The 18,859-nt window shown below is 38.1% G+C and overlaps 1 protein-coding gene and 1 non-coding gene across 6 annotated transcripts in view; one reads left to right on the top strand and one right to left on the bottom strand.

Annotated features, from left to right (window-relative positions):
• The window catches only part of LOC131683386 (very long-chain-fatty-acid--CoA ligase bubblegum), a 122,554-nt gene that overhangs the window by 51,561 nt on the left and 52,134 nt on the right, over positions 1–18,859 (top strand). For all 5 annotated transcript variants that reach the window (XM_058965318.1, XM_058965319.1, XM_058965317.1 and 2 more), the window contains exon 2: positions 11,239–11,584. In XM_058965318.1, the coding sequence (XP_058821301.1) occupies positions 11,346–11,584 (239 nt within the window). In that variant the 5' untranslated portion in view covers positions 11,239–11,345. The remainder of the gene's footprint in view (positions 1–11,238; positions 11,585–18,859) is intronic.
• Positions 11,655–11,727, bottom strand: Trnaa-agc (transfer RNA alanine (anticodon AGC)). Its single transcript has one exon. It is a non-coding gene; the product is annotated as a tRNA-Ala (tRNA).

The following is an 18,859-nucleotide window of genomic DNA, read 5'->3' as shown; positions in this document are numbered from 1 at the left end:
GTCATATGCCAATCGACTCAGTTCGTCGAGATCGGAAAATGTCTGTGTGTGTATGTATGTGTGTGTATGTGGAAAAAAATGTGACCTCTGTTAATCAGAGATGGCTTAATCGATTTGCACAAAGTTAGTCTCAAATGAAAGGTACAACCTTGCCATCGGCTGCTATTGGATTTTTTATTGATTGGACTTCCGGTTCCGGAGTTACGAGTTGAAGAGTGCTATCACACAGCAAATTCCCATATAAACCGAAATGAAAAATTTGCAAAATCAAATTTGTATTTTTGATGCCAAATGACTTTAAAATGCATGAAACATTGAGATTTGATGTAAACTCGAAAGAAATAATGTTTGACAATTAAAACAAGTTTTTGTTTGGGAATGCGTCGAGTTGAGTCGAAAACGTAATATGATTAATAACGAGGATAACACTTTCCGAATGTAGAGAGAAATTTATGAAAAATAACGATTTTCATTCGACTCTAGCAGGTCGTGATCGATTTTGATGAGCATTTGATTTTTGTTGTATGACCAATTATATGTATAGGTCAAATGTTTAAAAACAGTAATTTAAGGTCAAGATAGCATCATTTTGAAACCGCCAATTTCGGAGGTTTAGTATCTTCGATGAGTTTTACAAACGTTAAACAGCGCATCATTTATAATTATAAAATAATTTTGACGGTATATCGTCCAAGAAGTATTTATGATGAATTTTCTCAGGTTAATATTCATGACTACAATAAAGTCTCAACAAATTCGCTAAAGACACGAACTCTGTTACTATTTTCTGAAAAATTAATTCTGGATAATTTTAAAACTTCAAAAATTACGGTTTTGTAATTATGCCGTTTGGACTGTATGATCGATTTTCACCAAACCCCCACCAAACCGAATTTCTGGCTACGCCGCTGACTTCAAGTAAGTAGAAACAAAGTCGTTCTACACTCGTTCACAAGAAACTTCTTCGAATGCTGAATATCTATTATAATACATTGAAACCCCGATTTTATCAGCCAAATATGAACATATGTTTGATGGGCTCTAGCAGACGAACAAGACTGAATTCGAGTAAATCCTTTCTTGAGCATGTTTTCCTTATCATGAAGATGGATATACGAAAAAATAAAAAGTTCATCATAATCAGAAATAGTTATCAGACTACATCAAGGGACGGGAAGAATATTTTAACAGCTTCAGTTTATTATAAAGAAAAAAAATGCCCGATTTAGTCAATGTCCCCATTTTGTCAGCCTAAAATACATCATGAGATTGATAAAAATGGGTCTTTATTGTATGTATTATTCACTGTGTTTCACATTAATAGGTACATTTCATTTTTGGGGATTTTTTTATTGCATCGAACTACAACAATTTTTAGATAGCTTTCAAGGGGTTATTTTATAGACTTCTTCCAGAATTTGGCGAACCTATTCCACTTCGTATACCAATTAATTGATATACTTAAGTGTTTATATGTTGCAGATGGAGAAAATATTGAAATTTTCAGCCTTTTTCCTACACAATATTACGAAAGCTTATTAAACAATTTTTCCTAATAAGTTTGTGAAAATTATAAACTATTTGAAAATTTTTAATAGTTTCATTTTTTATTTAACCGTGATTTTTCAATAAATAGTGACCATCGCTTCACAACGTAGTCTATTTTTCATGGCTTGCGGTGAGCACGATCTTTCGAATTGCTGAACTGAAAATTATGGAATAGAAATTAATTTTTAGTATTCTTTACAGATTAAACTCGCCGCGCAGATAGCTCTGAATTAGACCCGCTGGTGCCCTAAGACGATTTCGCTAGATTTTCAGAGCACTGTGCACCCAGTGCATTTACGCAAGTGACGGAAGGTTATCGAAAAGTTTCGTGAAAATGAAAATTCCAGTAATGATGATGATTTTCCCAAACAGTTCGTTTTCGAGAGGGTTTTATTTGTTCTTTGGCGTTAGGATTAGCGATAATAATTCAAATCAAGGATACTACTGGGAAGTCACCTTTAGAAAAAGTCGATGTCGAAGTAAAATTTGGAACTATGCACGCATGCACTTCAGAGATAGCGTGATATCAGAGGCTGCGATTTCATTTCAACGCTTTTTTGTGAAAAGGGCGATACTTTCAAATGTAAACATTTTTTCATACATGCGAATGAGGGCTTTGAAACGCTACAAAATAACCTAAAAAATTTGATTCTACGATATTGCTTTCTTAAACTACAGCAAAAAATACAACGGGCGAAACTGTATTTTGTTTGTTTATTTAAAGTTTCGCCCTCCACGCCCCATGCAAACAAACAGGGCGATAATTTTTTTTGCTAGCAGTTTAGAGGCGAAACTGTTATTTTCGTATTTTTTTAGGATTATCAAGCTGATACCAGCTGTAAATAGTAACAATGATCGCTATTGAAAAAACACGGACGAAATCGGTGGTGTAGAACGGTAGTTATTGTAAAAAAAAACCTGTTTTAATCCACCTAGAGGTGCAATTGTGCCTTTCTCATTTCTCCAAACTATGATTTAATAGCTGGTTCGTACAATATAACTTTATGGAAATGTCTCATTCTTATTACACTTGGTAAGTATATATAAGAGCACCTTTTTGCATTCATCGCGGTATCGGTTTGAATCGGAGTTTTCTATGTGATCGACCTCCACAACCCGTAACTCCGGTGCTGGAAGTCGGATGGAGATGGAATTTAATATCAGTTTCTGGGGACGCAACACCTTTCATTTGAGACTAAGTTGAGCAAATCTAGCCATTTTCGAGAAACCAATATAATTCTGACTTTGGATGCTTCCGGATCCGTCGATGGTGGCCAGTGTGGCCAAAGAGACTTTGAATGACTGTTGGGGACCTAGATCTACAAATTCAACAGTTGTGTTTACATTTTGGAAAAAAAATCACCTTTTTACATTCATCGCAGAATTCGTTAGAATCGGGATTTGCTGCGTGATCGTACGTATCACCCTGTAATTCAGGAACCAGAACTCGGATCCACACAAAATTGAACAGCAGCTGATGGACCTTTCATTTAAAATTAAGTTTGTCAAAATCGGTTCAGAAAATTCCGAGAAACCGATTTGGAAAAATCAACAAATTTTGTTTTGTAACCATACTCTTCAACTCGTAATTCGGAACAAGATGTCGGTTGAAAATGAAATTCAATAGCAACCTATGGGAATATTATACCTTTCATTTGAATCTTAGTTTGTAAAAATCGGTTCAGCCATCTCCGAGTAACCGATGTGGACATTTTGTTAACAAATCCGCACATACACACATACATACACACATACACATACACACATACATACATACACACATACATACACACAGATATTTTGCGATCTCGGCGAACTGAGTCGAATGTTATATTAGACTCGGCCCTCCGGGCCTCGGTTAGAAAGTCGGTTTTTGGAGCAATTGCATAACCTTTCTATATAAGAAAGGCAAAAGAATAATATTTAATTAGCTTAATAAGCATGAGTTCAATGTTATCTTCATGTGATTATAATTTGCAAAGGTTGGTGGAATGCGTTTGAACGTGTAGGGAATGGGGTGAGTAGTAGAGTGGGTGTGGAGGATGCGTCAGAAATCCTTCATCTTATTTCGGTATACGGGGTGGATGAAGGAAATCTGGGAGTGAGGGTGATCCAAGAAGAGGGGAGTGATGAAGGAGGGAGGTGTAAGGGCAAGGTGGGGAGGGGGGGGGGGGAAGGGGCGGCTACGCAATACTCAACTGCATATTTTGCCTTCCATTTGAGACTTGGTTTGAGAAAATCGGTTCAGTCATCACCGATGTGACTTTAATTGTGGAATATGCCCGGAATTCTGGACTTCCGGAATCGTCGATAGTGGACAATATATTCAAAGAATGTTTGATTGGCAATCAGTGATCTAGATCTACGATTAGAAGTAATTTGGTGACCATTTCAATAGTTTTTAGCCTCTGAGGTATTACGATTGTACCGATTTATATGGTAAATTCCAGTGTATCCTTACTAACACCCCTGTAACTCCGGAAGCAAGAGTCAGAACCGAATGAAATTCAGCAGCAGTCAATGGCATTACTGTATCTTTCATTTGAAATTAAGTTCGTAAAAATCGGTAGAGAATTCGTTGTGGAATGGGTGTGATATTAGCTTAGGGGCCGTACACAAATGACGTAGCTTTTTTTCGGCGATTTTTGACCCCTCCCTCCCCCCACGTAGCATTTGGTCACAAAATTCTAACCTCCCCCTCGTAAATAACGTAGCATTTACCTACCCCCTCTCCCTCGTCCCATGCAAAGCGCCCGGGAGATGAAAAGAAATTGCATGTTTTTCAATTATTTTAAATACATGTCCTTTCAAAATGTTTGACGACTTTTATCAACATTTTCATTATAACAGCAAATTGCGTGCAAAATAAGCCCATTTCATGACAAATATAGTGTTGATAGTTTTGTATTGAATTTTATAAGTCAAAGGGAGCATGAAGAGAAGTTCTCTCAGTTCACAATCGTGCAGCCGCCAATGATTGTAAGAAGCATACGTTCATCTAAATTACTAAATTTTGTTTGGGTGAATCCGAAGTGAAAATTTAATTCAGCTTTCAAACTAAGTCTACTAATTAGCAACATTAGCTAACTAATGTAGCAAGTTAAATCCGCATACAAAATCTTTTTGTATTTTCGCGAACTTGCAATTCCGAGAATCGTAAAATTTACCTCATAAAAAAACCGCATCAAAAGTAACTTGTTTGAATTTAAATTTATTTCTCTTGGGAATGGATGATCATTAAATTGTTTTCTCTAAACAATGGGTTTTAAACTTAATGCTACGTCGCACAACTTCTGACCCTACCCTCCCCCTCGTCACACTTCGTCACAAATTTGGTATACCCTCCCTACCCCCCAAAATGCTACGTCATTTATGCATGGCCCCTTAGGAACTTGGCGGGTTCCCCGAGGGCGTCATGAACCGTCATAGGTGGCCAATGTGGTCAAAGCTGCTTTGATTGATCATTAGTGATCCAGACCCGCAAACTAGAGTAATGTTACATCAATTTTAATATGTTTTACATCATTTGAACATTATGGTGGTACCAGTTTATATGGGAATTTGCTGTGTGACCGCACTTTTCAACCCGTAACTCCGGAACCGGAAGTCGGATCAACTAAAAATTCAATAGCAGCTTATGGGAGCGTTATACCTTTCAGATGAAACTAAGTTTGTGAAAATCGGTTCAGCCCTCTCTGAGAAAATTGTGTGAGTTTAAATGACACACACACACATACACACACACATACACACACACATACATACACACACAGACATTTGCCGATCTCGACGAACTGAATCGAATGGTGTATGATACTCGGCCCTCCGGGCCTCGGTTAAAAAGTCGATTTTTACAGTGATTGCATAGCCTTTCTTTATATGAGAAAGGCAAAACGTAAGGGCGATACTTCAATGCTGATAGGTGGGACCGAAAAAGTAAACAATCGCCAAAGGGGCGATACTATCATTTTGTCAATTTCAATAGCAAAAACAAAGTGTAATTTAATAATTTCAAATACTTTATGAAGTTTTGGGTTTCGATCACTGAATCATGCAATCTAGGATGTAAAACACAATAGTTCTTAAATATGAAATAAAACCAAGTCTGGAAATATTCACTGTTGATTTTCTTTGAATGGTATCACTGCTAGTATCGCTCTTTTCAAGAAAAAGCGTTGATTTCTTAGTTCTCAGTCGCGTTGGAAAGTTGAGTAAAGTATAAACTTCAAATCGATTAAAAAACGATTTTTTTGGCTCAGTACAATATATAACCCCTTTAGGAAAATTCAGTTTTCCCACCACAATTTAGATATTTTATTAACACAGCATTAACAATAATTCGTTTGTATGCTTATTTTATGGGCCATTTCTTCGCTTTCCCATTGATTTGGTTTGAGATTTCTAGCACTGATGTTGTCCTATGCTGATTTGAGCGATTCTCTGAGTCCTGCCACTATCGCATGTAGTATGTGTTATCAAAAACATCGCGAAGCATCAAGTTCTAAATGTTCTCAAACTATATAATATCCGAAGAGTGATAAGAGTTATAAGAAATGTCTCATCACACTGTTAGGTGGATTAAAAGCGTTTTTGAATATATTTTCCATTTCGAGTGTTGTACAAGAGATACCGAAAGTTGCCGCAAGCAAATATGTCTTAGTTTCTAACAAGCCCAAAGATGCTACTAAAAAAATTGAGTGGGATGAAGCTGTAGTAAAAATTATGCGGGTATCTTCTTCTTTGTTTTATATTCATTCAGAATATAGGGTTTGTTTTAACATGTTTTGGGTGTAAGTGGAATAAATGGCCCAGTAATTTGTTTTATAGGATATGCGGATAAAAAATATAGAACAAAGCTATACTATTGGACTGAAGCTAAGTAAGTTATGGGTGAAATCAATTATTGTAATTATTTTTCAAAAAAGACACATTAACTAAAAAACTTTAAGGCCTGCGTGGTTAGTATCTTCGGAAGGGTTGCGCAGAATACCGTTGTCTAAAATTTCTCCGAAGACACCATCATTTTATCATTCCTCGTGAAAAAATAGGTGAAGCGTCATCCAGCGGCAGAGCTCCGAACTACTCTGATGCAAACACATGAAGGTTTAGGCCTGCTCTAACTATTGTGTTCAAATGCACATAAACAAGCCTCACAATTTACTTGATTCTCTGGCCAAAAGATGACTCGTATATACTAAAATACTTCCAAACATACTGTTAAGCTGAATCCAATCATTATTTTCGTGGCAATCGATTGTTGTTATACGCTGTTATGCCCCATACTAAACTGATTCAGACATCATTTCGTTAAAAGTGAGTCGTGGGTATATTTCATAGTCACAAAATGTAAGAGATTTTTCCCGACCTATAGCCGCGTTATCTTTTTCGCTGGCTATGTTGTCTGTCGATTTTGAGGTACTGGGAGCAGTCATGATTATTGACTTCTGATTCGCATTGGTTTAGTCACCGTTTGTGGTTTAGCGTAAAATAGTTGTGTGCTTGTATCTGTTGTAGTAGATAAACTTTCCCTTACCGCTGCGTACAGCTTTCCGTTGTGCAATGTCTGGCTACAAAGCATACATGTAGGGGTCTCCCCGGGAGTGCATCCATTGTTTTTGAGTATATGTAGCACCATAGATTTTGATTCGAAGGATCAGGTAGAAGGGAACAGGTTTTTTTACGGACGTATTCTCACCACTCGGACACCGTTGGCCATACCTGTCAAGAAGTTCCTACATGTAATTTGACATCATCATTGACATCATGACCGAATGTAGGCTCCTTGAACGTCCGCCGTACACGCATCTTTTTCGATTACACACAGCCAGTGACTGCGGCCCCGTAGTCGACGATCTCTTCCAGGTTTTCTGTTGAGCATAACTTCAGCTGGTCTGTTTTCCGAGATTCGCACTACATGCCCAGTCCATTGTCGTCAGCCGTGTTTTCAGCTTTTCAATGTCAGAATTTTTCTATACTTGGTACACCTCGTGGTTTATGGGCCTGCGCCATCGTGCATTCTCTAGTGTGCCGCCGAGCGCTGAATGCAGAATTCTTGTCTATAACACACCAAGCACTTGATAGTTTGCTTCCTTCTACTCCCATATCTTATGATCATATAGAGCAACAAGGAGTATCAGCGATTTGTTTTGTGCGCGTCTGTAAACTACAGCGTAGTTAGCTACGTAAACCATAGAAAGTCCTATTCGCAGCCGCAATACGTCTTATTACATCGCGCCATTATCACCCGATCAGAATGAAATAATAAGATTATAACAGAATGCAATTTCCGTAACATATTGTGTTATATATTAGGTTTCATTAGTAGTTAAAATAACAAAAAATTGTAACATGTAATAACTTGAGATATAGTTTTGAAATCTATATCGTACCCCATCGATTTCCACCTCGGAATCATTACCATTCGGACTGCCTCGTTGTTCACCAGGTATCATGTACTTCGTCTTAGAAAGAGTTTGTAGTCAGATCTATTCTCACAGCTTCCCTTTTAAAAGGCAAAAATCCTCTTCCACTGCTCTGCAATCAACGCTAATGAAATCGGTGTCGTTTGCAAAGTTAAGAAGCATATTGGATTTCGTGGTAATGTTTCTGTTCCTTTGTACATCAACTCTTCGTATCGCAACTTCGAGCGCTATGTTGAACAATAGATTAGAGAGTGCATTACCCTGCTTCAATCCATACAAATAAGGTTACGAACGAGTCGGATATTTCTCCGGCTATTGTGACACTTGATATTGACCCAATCTGTGTCGCACGAATCGGTTTCGTCGGAAAACCATATTTAAACAGTTTCAGCCACTGTTCGTTTCATTCCATCGAATCGTACGCCGCCTTCAAATCCACACAGATGGTGAGTCTGTAAGTATTATTCCCTGAATTATCCGAAAGTTATTGAAGGGGAAACATTTGGTTCGTCATTGATCGTCCTTATCCATACCTGCTTTTATATTCGTCAGCGAAAGATTCAGCTAACGGGCGTAGTCTGCAGAACAAAACACTAGGGGATACCTTGTAGGCGGCACTGAGGACAGTTATGGCTTCGTAATTCTACATGAGTAATTTAATCGTCTTATCGAAGGTTCGTGGCGCCAGATGATGTTGTCGTACCTAAATTGAAGCGTCATCCATATATAGGGAATGCTGACTTTAATGTTTTCGTATTCAATGATGTGCTCCATGTTGTTTCGTGAAACGGACAACTCTGCTTGGGTAATGGTCCTGAATATAATCTGATCGAATTGCAGAGTGTGAACATCTACCACATTAAGCTCCGAGATCACTTTCAACATCTGCCCCACTTCTCGAATGGGTGGTCCTGCTAGGCATGTCTAAGAATCCACTTGTTACTCATTTCATGTGTTGTTTTTGCAAATAGATAAATCGCGCTTAATGTTAGATTTGATTGCTTGTCTTACTTTAGCAGCGGAGCGGGAAGTCAGTCTGATTAGCAGTTTTCGATAAAGTTGTAGGTAAAAAATCTATCTAATTTTCGCTTGTAGTGATAAACCGGTACATAGATTCGTTCGATTTGGTTTAAATTTCGAGTGGACACTCCTGATGGGACTAGAAATCGTTTCGATCGGATCGAATGAGTATTCAATAATTCATTTTTGGACAGTTTATTGTATATTTTCATGGTGATTTATTGGCAATCGCAGCTAGCGGCTAAAATGTTGCGGCTAGTTGTAACATCAAGTTTTTCGAGTGAACAGTCAACAGTGAACTCTTTTGATCACTTTTTCCTGGATTGTTTTTTTCCTCCAGAGGGGTGGAAACTTTAGCTCCCTACCTCTTCACCCTCTGTCTACGTGCTTGAAGCTTACATACCTTACCGTATCAAATTAACAGAATGAATAATAATGCTTCATGAACACCGAATTCAACAGGTTGTAAAAATCGTGGGAAAATTGTCAAGTTTACAGGTGTTGTACGATTTTTGCATGGAGGGGTAGCACGCTTCAATAATCTTCGCGATACTTTAATTGTTCTGGAATTGAACCAATTTATTGTGTGTGTGTTCTTTTGAAATAACTCGTTTATTTGAAAAAAACTTAAAAACGGCTGAAAGTCAATTGTTTACAACTAAAAGGCGAAAAATTAAATGATTGGACTCTGCGGAAGACAGATCAGAATCATTAGTCGAATCTGCAGCGAACATTATCCGCTTGAGCGAGACTTGTTCCCAGCTGCATCTGTATAAATATTTTTAGAATATCCGGAAATCCAGAAGTATGTATACCCCCGCCATCGGTAATTCCCCTTATCGGGGCCTAATGGCTTCGTACGTAATGAATGAAATGGGCGCAACACCATTGCGGTCGATCGGGGATTTGCCCCGTTTGGATATTGCTATCGGAATCGTTTGGAATTCTTCTGATTGATTGTGAACAGTGTGATATGGGGAATTATTTGCTGATAACACACAGCCATCAGCGCTGCCTATGACGTTTGTGCTTGTTTTGTGGAAAACAGTTCTGTTATTGTCAACTGCTTCAACGGTTATATTGAACCGATTTGAATTTATTGCTGATAAAAAAACGTATTTTTAGTTATTTGGGATGTTCAACATCGCTTTGATTTTCGAATAGCGTTTTATGGCTGCCTTTGACGTAAATAGACTAGGCATTTTATTTTTTACTTCTAGAGGAAAGCTTGATAAGAAAGTATTCCCAAAAATAGATGGGTTTCCGTTTAATTCTATCATCACTTCATTGTGTTTATTTTTGTAACTAGATAGAAATCAAGTTCGTTTTTAGAAATATGATTAAAATCTTTTTATTTTGTCTAGGTTTGTTTTTAGTGGCTTATTTTCAAACTGAATTGAGGTGAGTGAATGAATGAAATGTGAGAACACTGAACCGTTATTACAGATGATGTACAAATATCTATATGCTACATACCCGGATTTCGATAACAAAATTTTACTTCGAAGGCTATCCCGAAACAGTATTTCACTGTAGCGTACCAAAACCTGTCGATACTAAATAATAAACCGATTACATTATCGTTTAACTGCGGTCACACCCGCCTCCACTTTGCCTTTAGTTTGGACGAGTGACGCGCGACGTGACGCGACAGACCGTCTAGTCATCGTGCGTATCTTTGTTGCATTAAAAGCGTGATCTGACTAGCGGAACAGCTTTGCAGTCAGTCAGTCAGTCAGTGAGCCAACCGGGAGCGAGAACGTCAACAGGTTGTCATTAAACCCGGTGCTCTGTAAACAAGCATTTGAGGTTGTAAATAAATCAATCATTCATGTAGGGATCAGTCGCTTGGCTTATACGGAATTGGTAAAGTGATTCGACTCGTGGGCTTTTACCATTTTTTTCTGCACATTGCCACGAAAGTGTATTTGCTTTTTAGGTACTCGATTGACCGCGCAGTTTGGGAAATACTACGCGGTTAAGTTGGCCTTGAGCGAAATGACAACCACCTTGCACCCTGTAATTAAAACAGTCGTGATGATAGTTCATGTTACAATGAAGTTCATTCGTGTATCCGTTAATTAGCAATGGACAAAGTTGAAACAATTGGATACGTTTGTTACTGTTTCTAAATAATTATACATTATCGAAAATTGCTTTAAAATAATGGATAGTTTCATATTACTAGTCATCTCCTAAACACTCCCTTAATACTAATTATGAACCCTCTGAATCTCGATCATTCCAGATCTCATCACCCTAGCAACCGTAGCGGTAAGCAGTAGTTGAGGAACTGCAGTACATTCGAGCAACAGGTTGCTTTCAGTGTCAAGTGTTTTGTGTTCTTTTGCAAAAATGTCTGGCCTAATCAAGGAAGAAAAGTTCGAACGGATTGGACGAGTCCTGCCGGCGGAAAATTATACCACAATCGATCCTGCACAGCCGGTGAAGTTGCGCATTGCCAAGGAAGGTATCGCATCGATGGATCCACTGTCGGTGCCAGATCTGATGAATCGTACCGTGCGGGACTATCCCGATCATACGGCGATGATGTATAAGAATGAACAGAAGGTGTGGCAGCGTATTACCTACAGGTAGGTAGCCTTTAAAAAATGTGATTAACGGTTCTAAATTTCGAGTTATTAATAAATAAAAAATCACTACTGGAGATGCGGGGCATCGATCCCCGTACCTCTCACATGCTAAGCGAGCGCTCTACCATCTGAGCTACATCCCCGGTTGATATCCGATATAGTTTGGACACCAATCTAAAACTCAACAGACCGCGTCGAATGGTTTAGTAATTGGTATGTAAGCATACCTGAGCAGGGTATGGTAGTAATAAACTGGTTTACAGCAAAAAAATGTCTTATGGTGGGGTACAGGCGGTGCAAGCAAATCAAAACAGACGACAAGTAGGTACACACCGGTCTCTCGTAGCGAATTGGATTTTTTTTTCTTTTGAATTGGTTTGCAACATGCGTGTAGTTTAATCTACGGGGTGATTAACGGACTTGGTTCGCTGAAAATCAAATCGATAGATATAAAAACCTGTTTTAATCCACCTAGAGGTGCAATTGTGCCTTTCTCATTTCTCCAAACTATGATTTAATAGCTGGTTCGTACAATATAACATTATGGAAATGTCTTTCATTCTTATTACACTTGGTAAGTATATATAAGAGCACCTTTTTGCATTCATCGCGGTATCGGTTTGAATCGGAGTTTTCTATGTGATCGCACTCCACAACCCGTAACTCCGGAGCTGGAAGTCGGATGGAGATGGAATTTAATATCAGTTTCCGGGGACGCAACACCTTTCATTTGAGACTAAGTTGATCAAATCGGTCTAGCCATTTTCGAGAAACTAACCGTTATTCTGAATTTGGATGCTTTCGGATCCGTCGATGGTGGCCAGTGTGGCCAAAGTGACTTTGAATGACTGTTGGTGACCTAGATCTACAAATTCAACAGTTGTGTTTACATTTTGGAAAATAATTCACCTTTTTACATTCATCGCAGAATTCGTTAGAATCGGGATTTGCTGCGTGATCGTGCGTATCACCCTGTAATTCAGGAACCAGAACTCGGATCCACACAAAATTCAACAGCAGCTGAAGGACCTTTCATTTAAAATTAAGTTTGTCAAAATCGGTTCAGAAAATTCCGAGAAACCGATGTAGACAAATCAACAAATTTTATTTGGTAACCATACTCTTCAACTCGTAATCCGAAACAAGATGTCGGTTGAAAATGAAATTTAATAGCAACCTATGGGAATATTATACCTTTCATTTGAATCTTAGTTTGTAAAAATCGGTTCAGCCATCTCCGAGAAACCGATGTGGACATTTTGTTAACAAATCCGCACATGCACACACATACATACATACATGCATACATACATACATACATACATACATACATACATACATACATACATACTTACATACACACAGATATTTTGCGATCTCGGCGAACTGAGTCGAATGTTATATGAGACTCGGCCCTCCGGGCCTCGGTTAGAGAGTCGGTTTTTGGAGCAATTGCATAACCTTTCTATATGAGAAAGGCAAAAGAATAATATTTAATTAGCTTAATCAGCATGATTTCAATGTTATCTTCATGTGATTATAATTTGAAATGTTGGTGGAATAGGTTTGAAAGTGGAGGAAATGGGGGTTAGTAGAGTGAGAGTGGAGGATGCGTCAGAAGTCATTCCTCTTATTTCGGTATACGGGGTGGATGAAGGAAATGCGGGCGTGAGGGTGGTCTAAGGGGAGAGAAGTGATGAAGGAGGGAGGTGTAAGGGCAAGGCGGGGGGGGGGGGGGGGGAGGGGCGGCGACGCAATACTCAACTGCATATTTTGCCTTCCATTTGAGACTTGGTTTGAGAAAATCGGTTCAGTGATCACCGAAGAACCGATGTGACATTAATTGTGGAATATGCCCGGAATTCCGGACTTCCGGAATCGTCGATAGTGGACAATATATTCAAAGAATGTTTGATTGGCAATCAGTGATCTAGATCTGCGATTAGAAGTAATTTGGTGACCATTTCAATAGTTTTTAGCCTCTGAGGTATTACGATTGTACCGATTTATATGGGAAATTCCAGTGTATCCTTACTAACACCCCTGTAACTCCGGAAGCAAGAGTCAGAACCGAATGAAATTCAGCAGCAGTCAATGGCATTACTGTATCTTTCATTTGAAATCAAGTTTGTAAAAATCGGTAGAGAATTCGTTGTGGAATGGGTGTGATATTAGCTTAGGAACTTGGCGGGTTCCCCGGGGGCGTCATGAACCGTCATAGGTGGCCAATGTGGTCAAAGCTACTTTGATAGATCATTAGTGATCTAGACCCGCAAACTAGAGTAATGTTACATCAATTTTAATATGTTTTACAGCATTTGAACATCATGGTGGTACCAGTTTATATGGGAATTTGCTGTGTGACCGCACTCTTCAACCCGTAACTCCGGAACCGGAAGTCGGATCAACTAAAAATTCAATAGCAGCTTATGGGAGCGTTATACCTTTCATATGAAACTAAGTTTGCGAAAATCGGTTCAGCCATCTCTGAGAAAATTGTGTGAGTTTAAATGACACACACACACATACACACACACACATACACACACACATACATACACACACACACAGACATTTGCCGATCTCGACGAACTGAATCGAATGGTGTATGACACTCGGCCCTCCGGGCCTCGGTTAAAAAGTCGATTTTTACAGTGATTGCATAGCCTTTCTTTATATGAGAAAGGCAAAAAGTTGTCTAGTTTTATAATTATAGATTGCGTTTAATATCTAGACCTCGTATTGCTGAACTGGTCTGATTGCGGTTGTAGATATATCGCAGAACATTGCACAGTGGTCGCAATGGTACCAAAACGTGTGTTTAATTAATTGTGCTCTAGGAGTTGATTTTAGTGATTTGGTGTGTTACGAATACTTTTTTGGAATGTAAGCCCCCTTCTGTTGATGTATACTAAATTGTGATTAATCTACCTAAAAGTGAGATAGAAAATTTATTTCTGCTAACTTTAGAGATAGTCATAATGTCAATGACAAAGTTGTAGAAAATTTTACTACGAGAAAATTTGCTAAACATCGAAACTCTCCAAAATGTGACGGTGTTGAGATAAAGCGCGTTTTTCGTGGAAGGCACCCAAAAATCATGTTTTCATTATAACTTTTTATGAGATTTTCTCAATACTTTAAATGTTCTAAGAAGTTGTTGGAAACGAGAAAGTACAGATATTTGTCGAAGATGTCAACATTTTTGCCTTTCTCATATAAAGAAAGGCTATGCAATCACTGTAAAAATCGACTTTTTAACCGAGGCCCGGAGGGCCGAGTGTCATACACCATTCGATTCAGTTCGTCGAGATCGGCAAATGTCTATGTGTGTATGTATGTGTGTGTGTATGTGTGTGTGTCATTTAAACTCACACAATTTTCTCAGAGATGGCTGAACCGATTTTCGCAAACTTAGTTGCATCTGAAAGGTATAACGCTCCCATAAACTGCTATTGAATTTTTAGTTGATCCGACTTCCGGTTCCGGAGTTACGGGTTGAAGAGTGCGATCACACAGCAAATTCCCATATAAACTGGTACCACCATGATGTTGAAATGATGTAAAACATTTTAAAATTGATGTAACATTACTCTAGTTTGCGGGTCTGGATCACTAATGATCAATTAAAGCAGCTTTGACCACATTGGCCACCGATGACGGTTCATGACGCCCCCGGGGAACTCGCCAAGTTCCTAAGCTAATATCACACCCATTCCCCAACGAATTCTCTACCGATTTTTACAAACTTGATTTCAAATGAAAGATACAGTAATACCATTGACTGCTGCTGAATTTCATTCTGTTCTGACTCTTGCTTCCGGAGTTACAGGGGTGTTAGTAAGGATACACTGGAATTTCCCATATAAATCGGTACAATCGTAATACCTCAGAGGCTAAAAACTATTGAAATGGTCACCAAATTACTTCTAATCGCAGATCTAGATCACTGATTGCCAATCAAACATTCTTTGAATATATTGTCCACTATCGACGATTCCGGAAGTCCGGAATTCTGGGCATATTCCACAATTAATGTCACATCGGTTCTTCGGTGATGACTGAACCGATTTTCTCAAACCAAGTCTCAAATGGAAGGCAAAATATGCAGTTGAGCATTGCGTCGCTTCCCCTCCCCCGGCCTTGCCCTTACAGCTCCCTCCTTCATCACTCCCCTCCCCTTGGACCACCCTCACGCCCGCATTTCCTTCATCCACCCCGTATACCGAAATAAGATGAAGGATTTCTTACGCATCCTCCACTCCCACTCTACTAACCCCCCATTCCCTCCACTTTCAAACCCCTTCCACCAACATTTCAAAATATAATCACATGAAGATAACATTGAACTCATGCTGATTAAGCTAATTAAATATTATTCTTTTACCTTTCTCATATAGAAAACTTATGCAATTGCTCCAAAAACCGACTTTCTAACCGAGGCCCGGAGGGACGAGTCTCATATAACATTCGACTCAGTTCGCCGAGATCGCAAAATATCTGTGTGTATGTATGTGTGTATGTATGTATGTATGTATGTATGTATGTATGTATGTATGTATGTATGTATGTATGTATGTATGTATGTATGTATGTATGTATGTATGTATGTATGTATGTATGTATGTATGTATGTATGTATGTATGTATGTATGTATGTATGTGTGTGTATGTGCGGATTTGTTAACAAAATGTCCACATCGGTTACTCGGAGATGGCTGAACCGATTTTTACAAACTAAGATTCAAATGAAAGGTATACTATTCTCATAGGTTGCTATTGAATTTCATTTTCAACCGACATCTTGTTCCGGATTACGAGTTGAAGAGTACGGTTACAAAACAAAATTTGCTGATCTGTCCACATCGGTTTCTCGGAATTTTCTGAACCGATTTTGACAAACTTGATTTTAAATGAAAGGTCCATCAGCTGCTGTTGAATTTTGTGTGGATCCGAGTTCTGGTTCCTGAATTACAGGGTGATACGTACGATCACGCAGCAAATCCCGATTCTAACGACTTCTGCGATGAATGTAAAAAAGGTGATTTTTTTCCAAAATGTAAACACAACTGTTGAATTTGTAGATCTAGGTCATCAACAGTCATTCAAAGTCTTTTTGGCCACACTGGCCACCATCGACGGATCCGGAAGCATCCAAATTCAGAATAACGGTTATATTGGTTTCTTGAAAATAGCTAGACCGATTTGATCAACTTAGTCTCAAATGAAAGGTGTTGCGTCCCCGGAAACTGATATTAAATTCCATCTCCATCCGACTTCCAGCTCCGGAGTTACGGGTTGTGGAGTGCGATCACATAGAAAACTCCGATTCAAACCGATACCGCGATGAATGCAAAAAGGTGCTCTTATATATACTTACCAAGTGTAATAAGAATGAAAGACATTTCCATAATGTTATATTGTACGAACCAGCTATTAAATCATAGTTTGGAGAAATGAGAAAGGCACAATTGCACCTCTAGGTGGATTAAAACAGGTTTTTATTTGAAGTTTTAAAATACCGCCATTTTGAACGTCAATTACTAAGAGATGTGGAAATATGTGGAAGACAATTCGATTCTATGAGAAAGACAGTAAAAATCTTAGTCATAACGGGCATCAACTGGCCTGTATGTAAAAATTACTTTTCAACAATGCATGTTTTGTATTTTGCGACAAAATAACTAGGACTTTTCACGTAACTTTTTTTTTGGTTTATTCGTCAAATATTCTAAAAAATCATTGAAAGTATCATCAAAGTACACATATGAATCCAGAACTCTTTGATTCTGTAATTTCAAACTTACGAATTATTCAAAAATTAACATGATTTCGAATGTTAATACTAAAAGACGTGCACAAATTTTGACAGTATTTGCAGGAGTAAGAACAATAACCAAAAGTATTAGATGACGTTTTCACGTAACGATTACGTAATTAGAGTTGCATTTTAGGACCAGACATGCCAGAAAAAATTTAGAACAAAATTTTCACGTATACATTACAACTCAGTCAAAGCTTAACAGACATAACACTATGAGGGAATTCCTTAAAAAAATATCGACTCGGCAATTTTTCCAGAACACTAGTTCCACCTTTTATTCACGGCCCCAGCTACTCATTTGCTGGTGGGTTATCCCACAGGCTTGGGAAGAATTTTTCACTAGTGGTCTATCCCCCATATGCTTGTTCATATACCAGTGGCGCCATAATTGCAAATGTGGCCACAGTCCCAACTACAAATACATATAAAATGACTGTTAAAGCGGACGAAGCATTGTTTTCGAGTGTTATGTCTGTTAGTTTGTAGCTTAATTTCAAATATTTAATCATTCAATGTGTGCCTAAATATGCATTTTGAAGAATTTAACGCAATTTGAAAAATAAAAGAATTAATGAAAATACTGACCACGTAATCGTTGCACGAAAACGGCTTACACCTTTTTGTAATGGTTTTTACTACAGCCAAAAAAAATTGCGCATCTTTTAGTATACAGTCATGATTCGCTGATTGGTCACTTTTTTCCTGGACCGCTTTTTAGTTAGACCACCGCTAGTTGGAGCATTGTCCAACTAAAAAGCTTCTGATCGCCAAAATCACATGTCAAATTTGCTTCGACAATCTACCTGACAGTAATTATAGATGTGAACAGACACTATTAACGTCGGAGAGTTTTTGACATTTGTCAGTCGGTCTTCCTAGCGAATCAAACTCATTAATTGGACAGAGGCTGCGGCCCAACCTACGAATCACGACTATACTCACATTTGTTATAGTGTCAATTTATGAATTATTCGTAAGTTTGAGATTTCAGAAACTAAGAGTTCTGGATTCATATGTGTACTTTGATATTTACAATGATATTTTAGAATATTTCCTACTTATTTTGTTACAAAATACAAAACATGCATTTCTGGAAAGTAATTTTTATATACAGGCCAGTTGATGGCCGTTGTGACTAGGGTTTTTTATTGTAGTACTTTTCACTGTCTTTCTTATAGAATTGAAAAGTCTTCCACATATTTCCACATCTCTTGGTAATTTACGTTCAAAATGGCGGCATTTTTAAACTACTTTATTCAATAAATCTTAAGTTTTCAAATAAAAAATGTTAATGTCTTCGATAAATATCTTTACTTTCTTGTTTCCAACAACTTCTTAGAACATTTAAAGAATTGAGAAAATCTCATAAAAAAGTTACAATGAAAAAATGATTTTTTGGGTGCCTTCCACGAACAACGCGATTTATCTCAACACTGTTACTTTTTGGAGAG

This window comes from Topomyia yanbarensis, chromosome 2 (assembly GCF_030247195.1).
Source record: "Topomyia yanbarensis strain Yona2022 chromosome 2, ASM3024719v1, whole genome shotgun sequence".
NCBI classification, from domain to species: Eukaryota; Metazoa; Arthropoda; class Insecta; order Diptera; family Culicidae; genus Topomyia; species Topomyia yanbarensis.
Note: the sequence above shows the minus strand (reverse complement) of the source record. Positions and strands in the feature narration are given on the sequence as shown.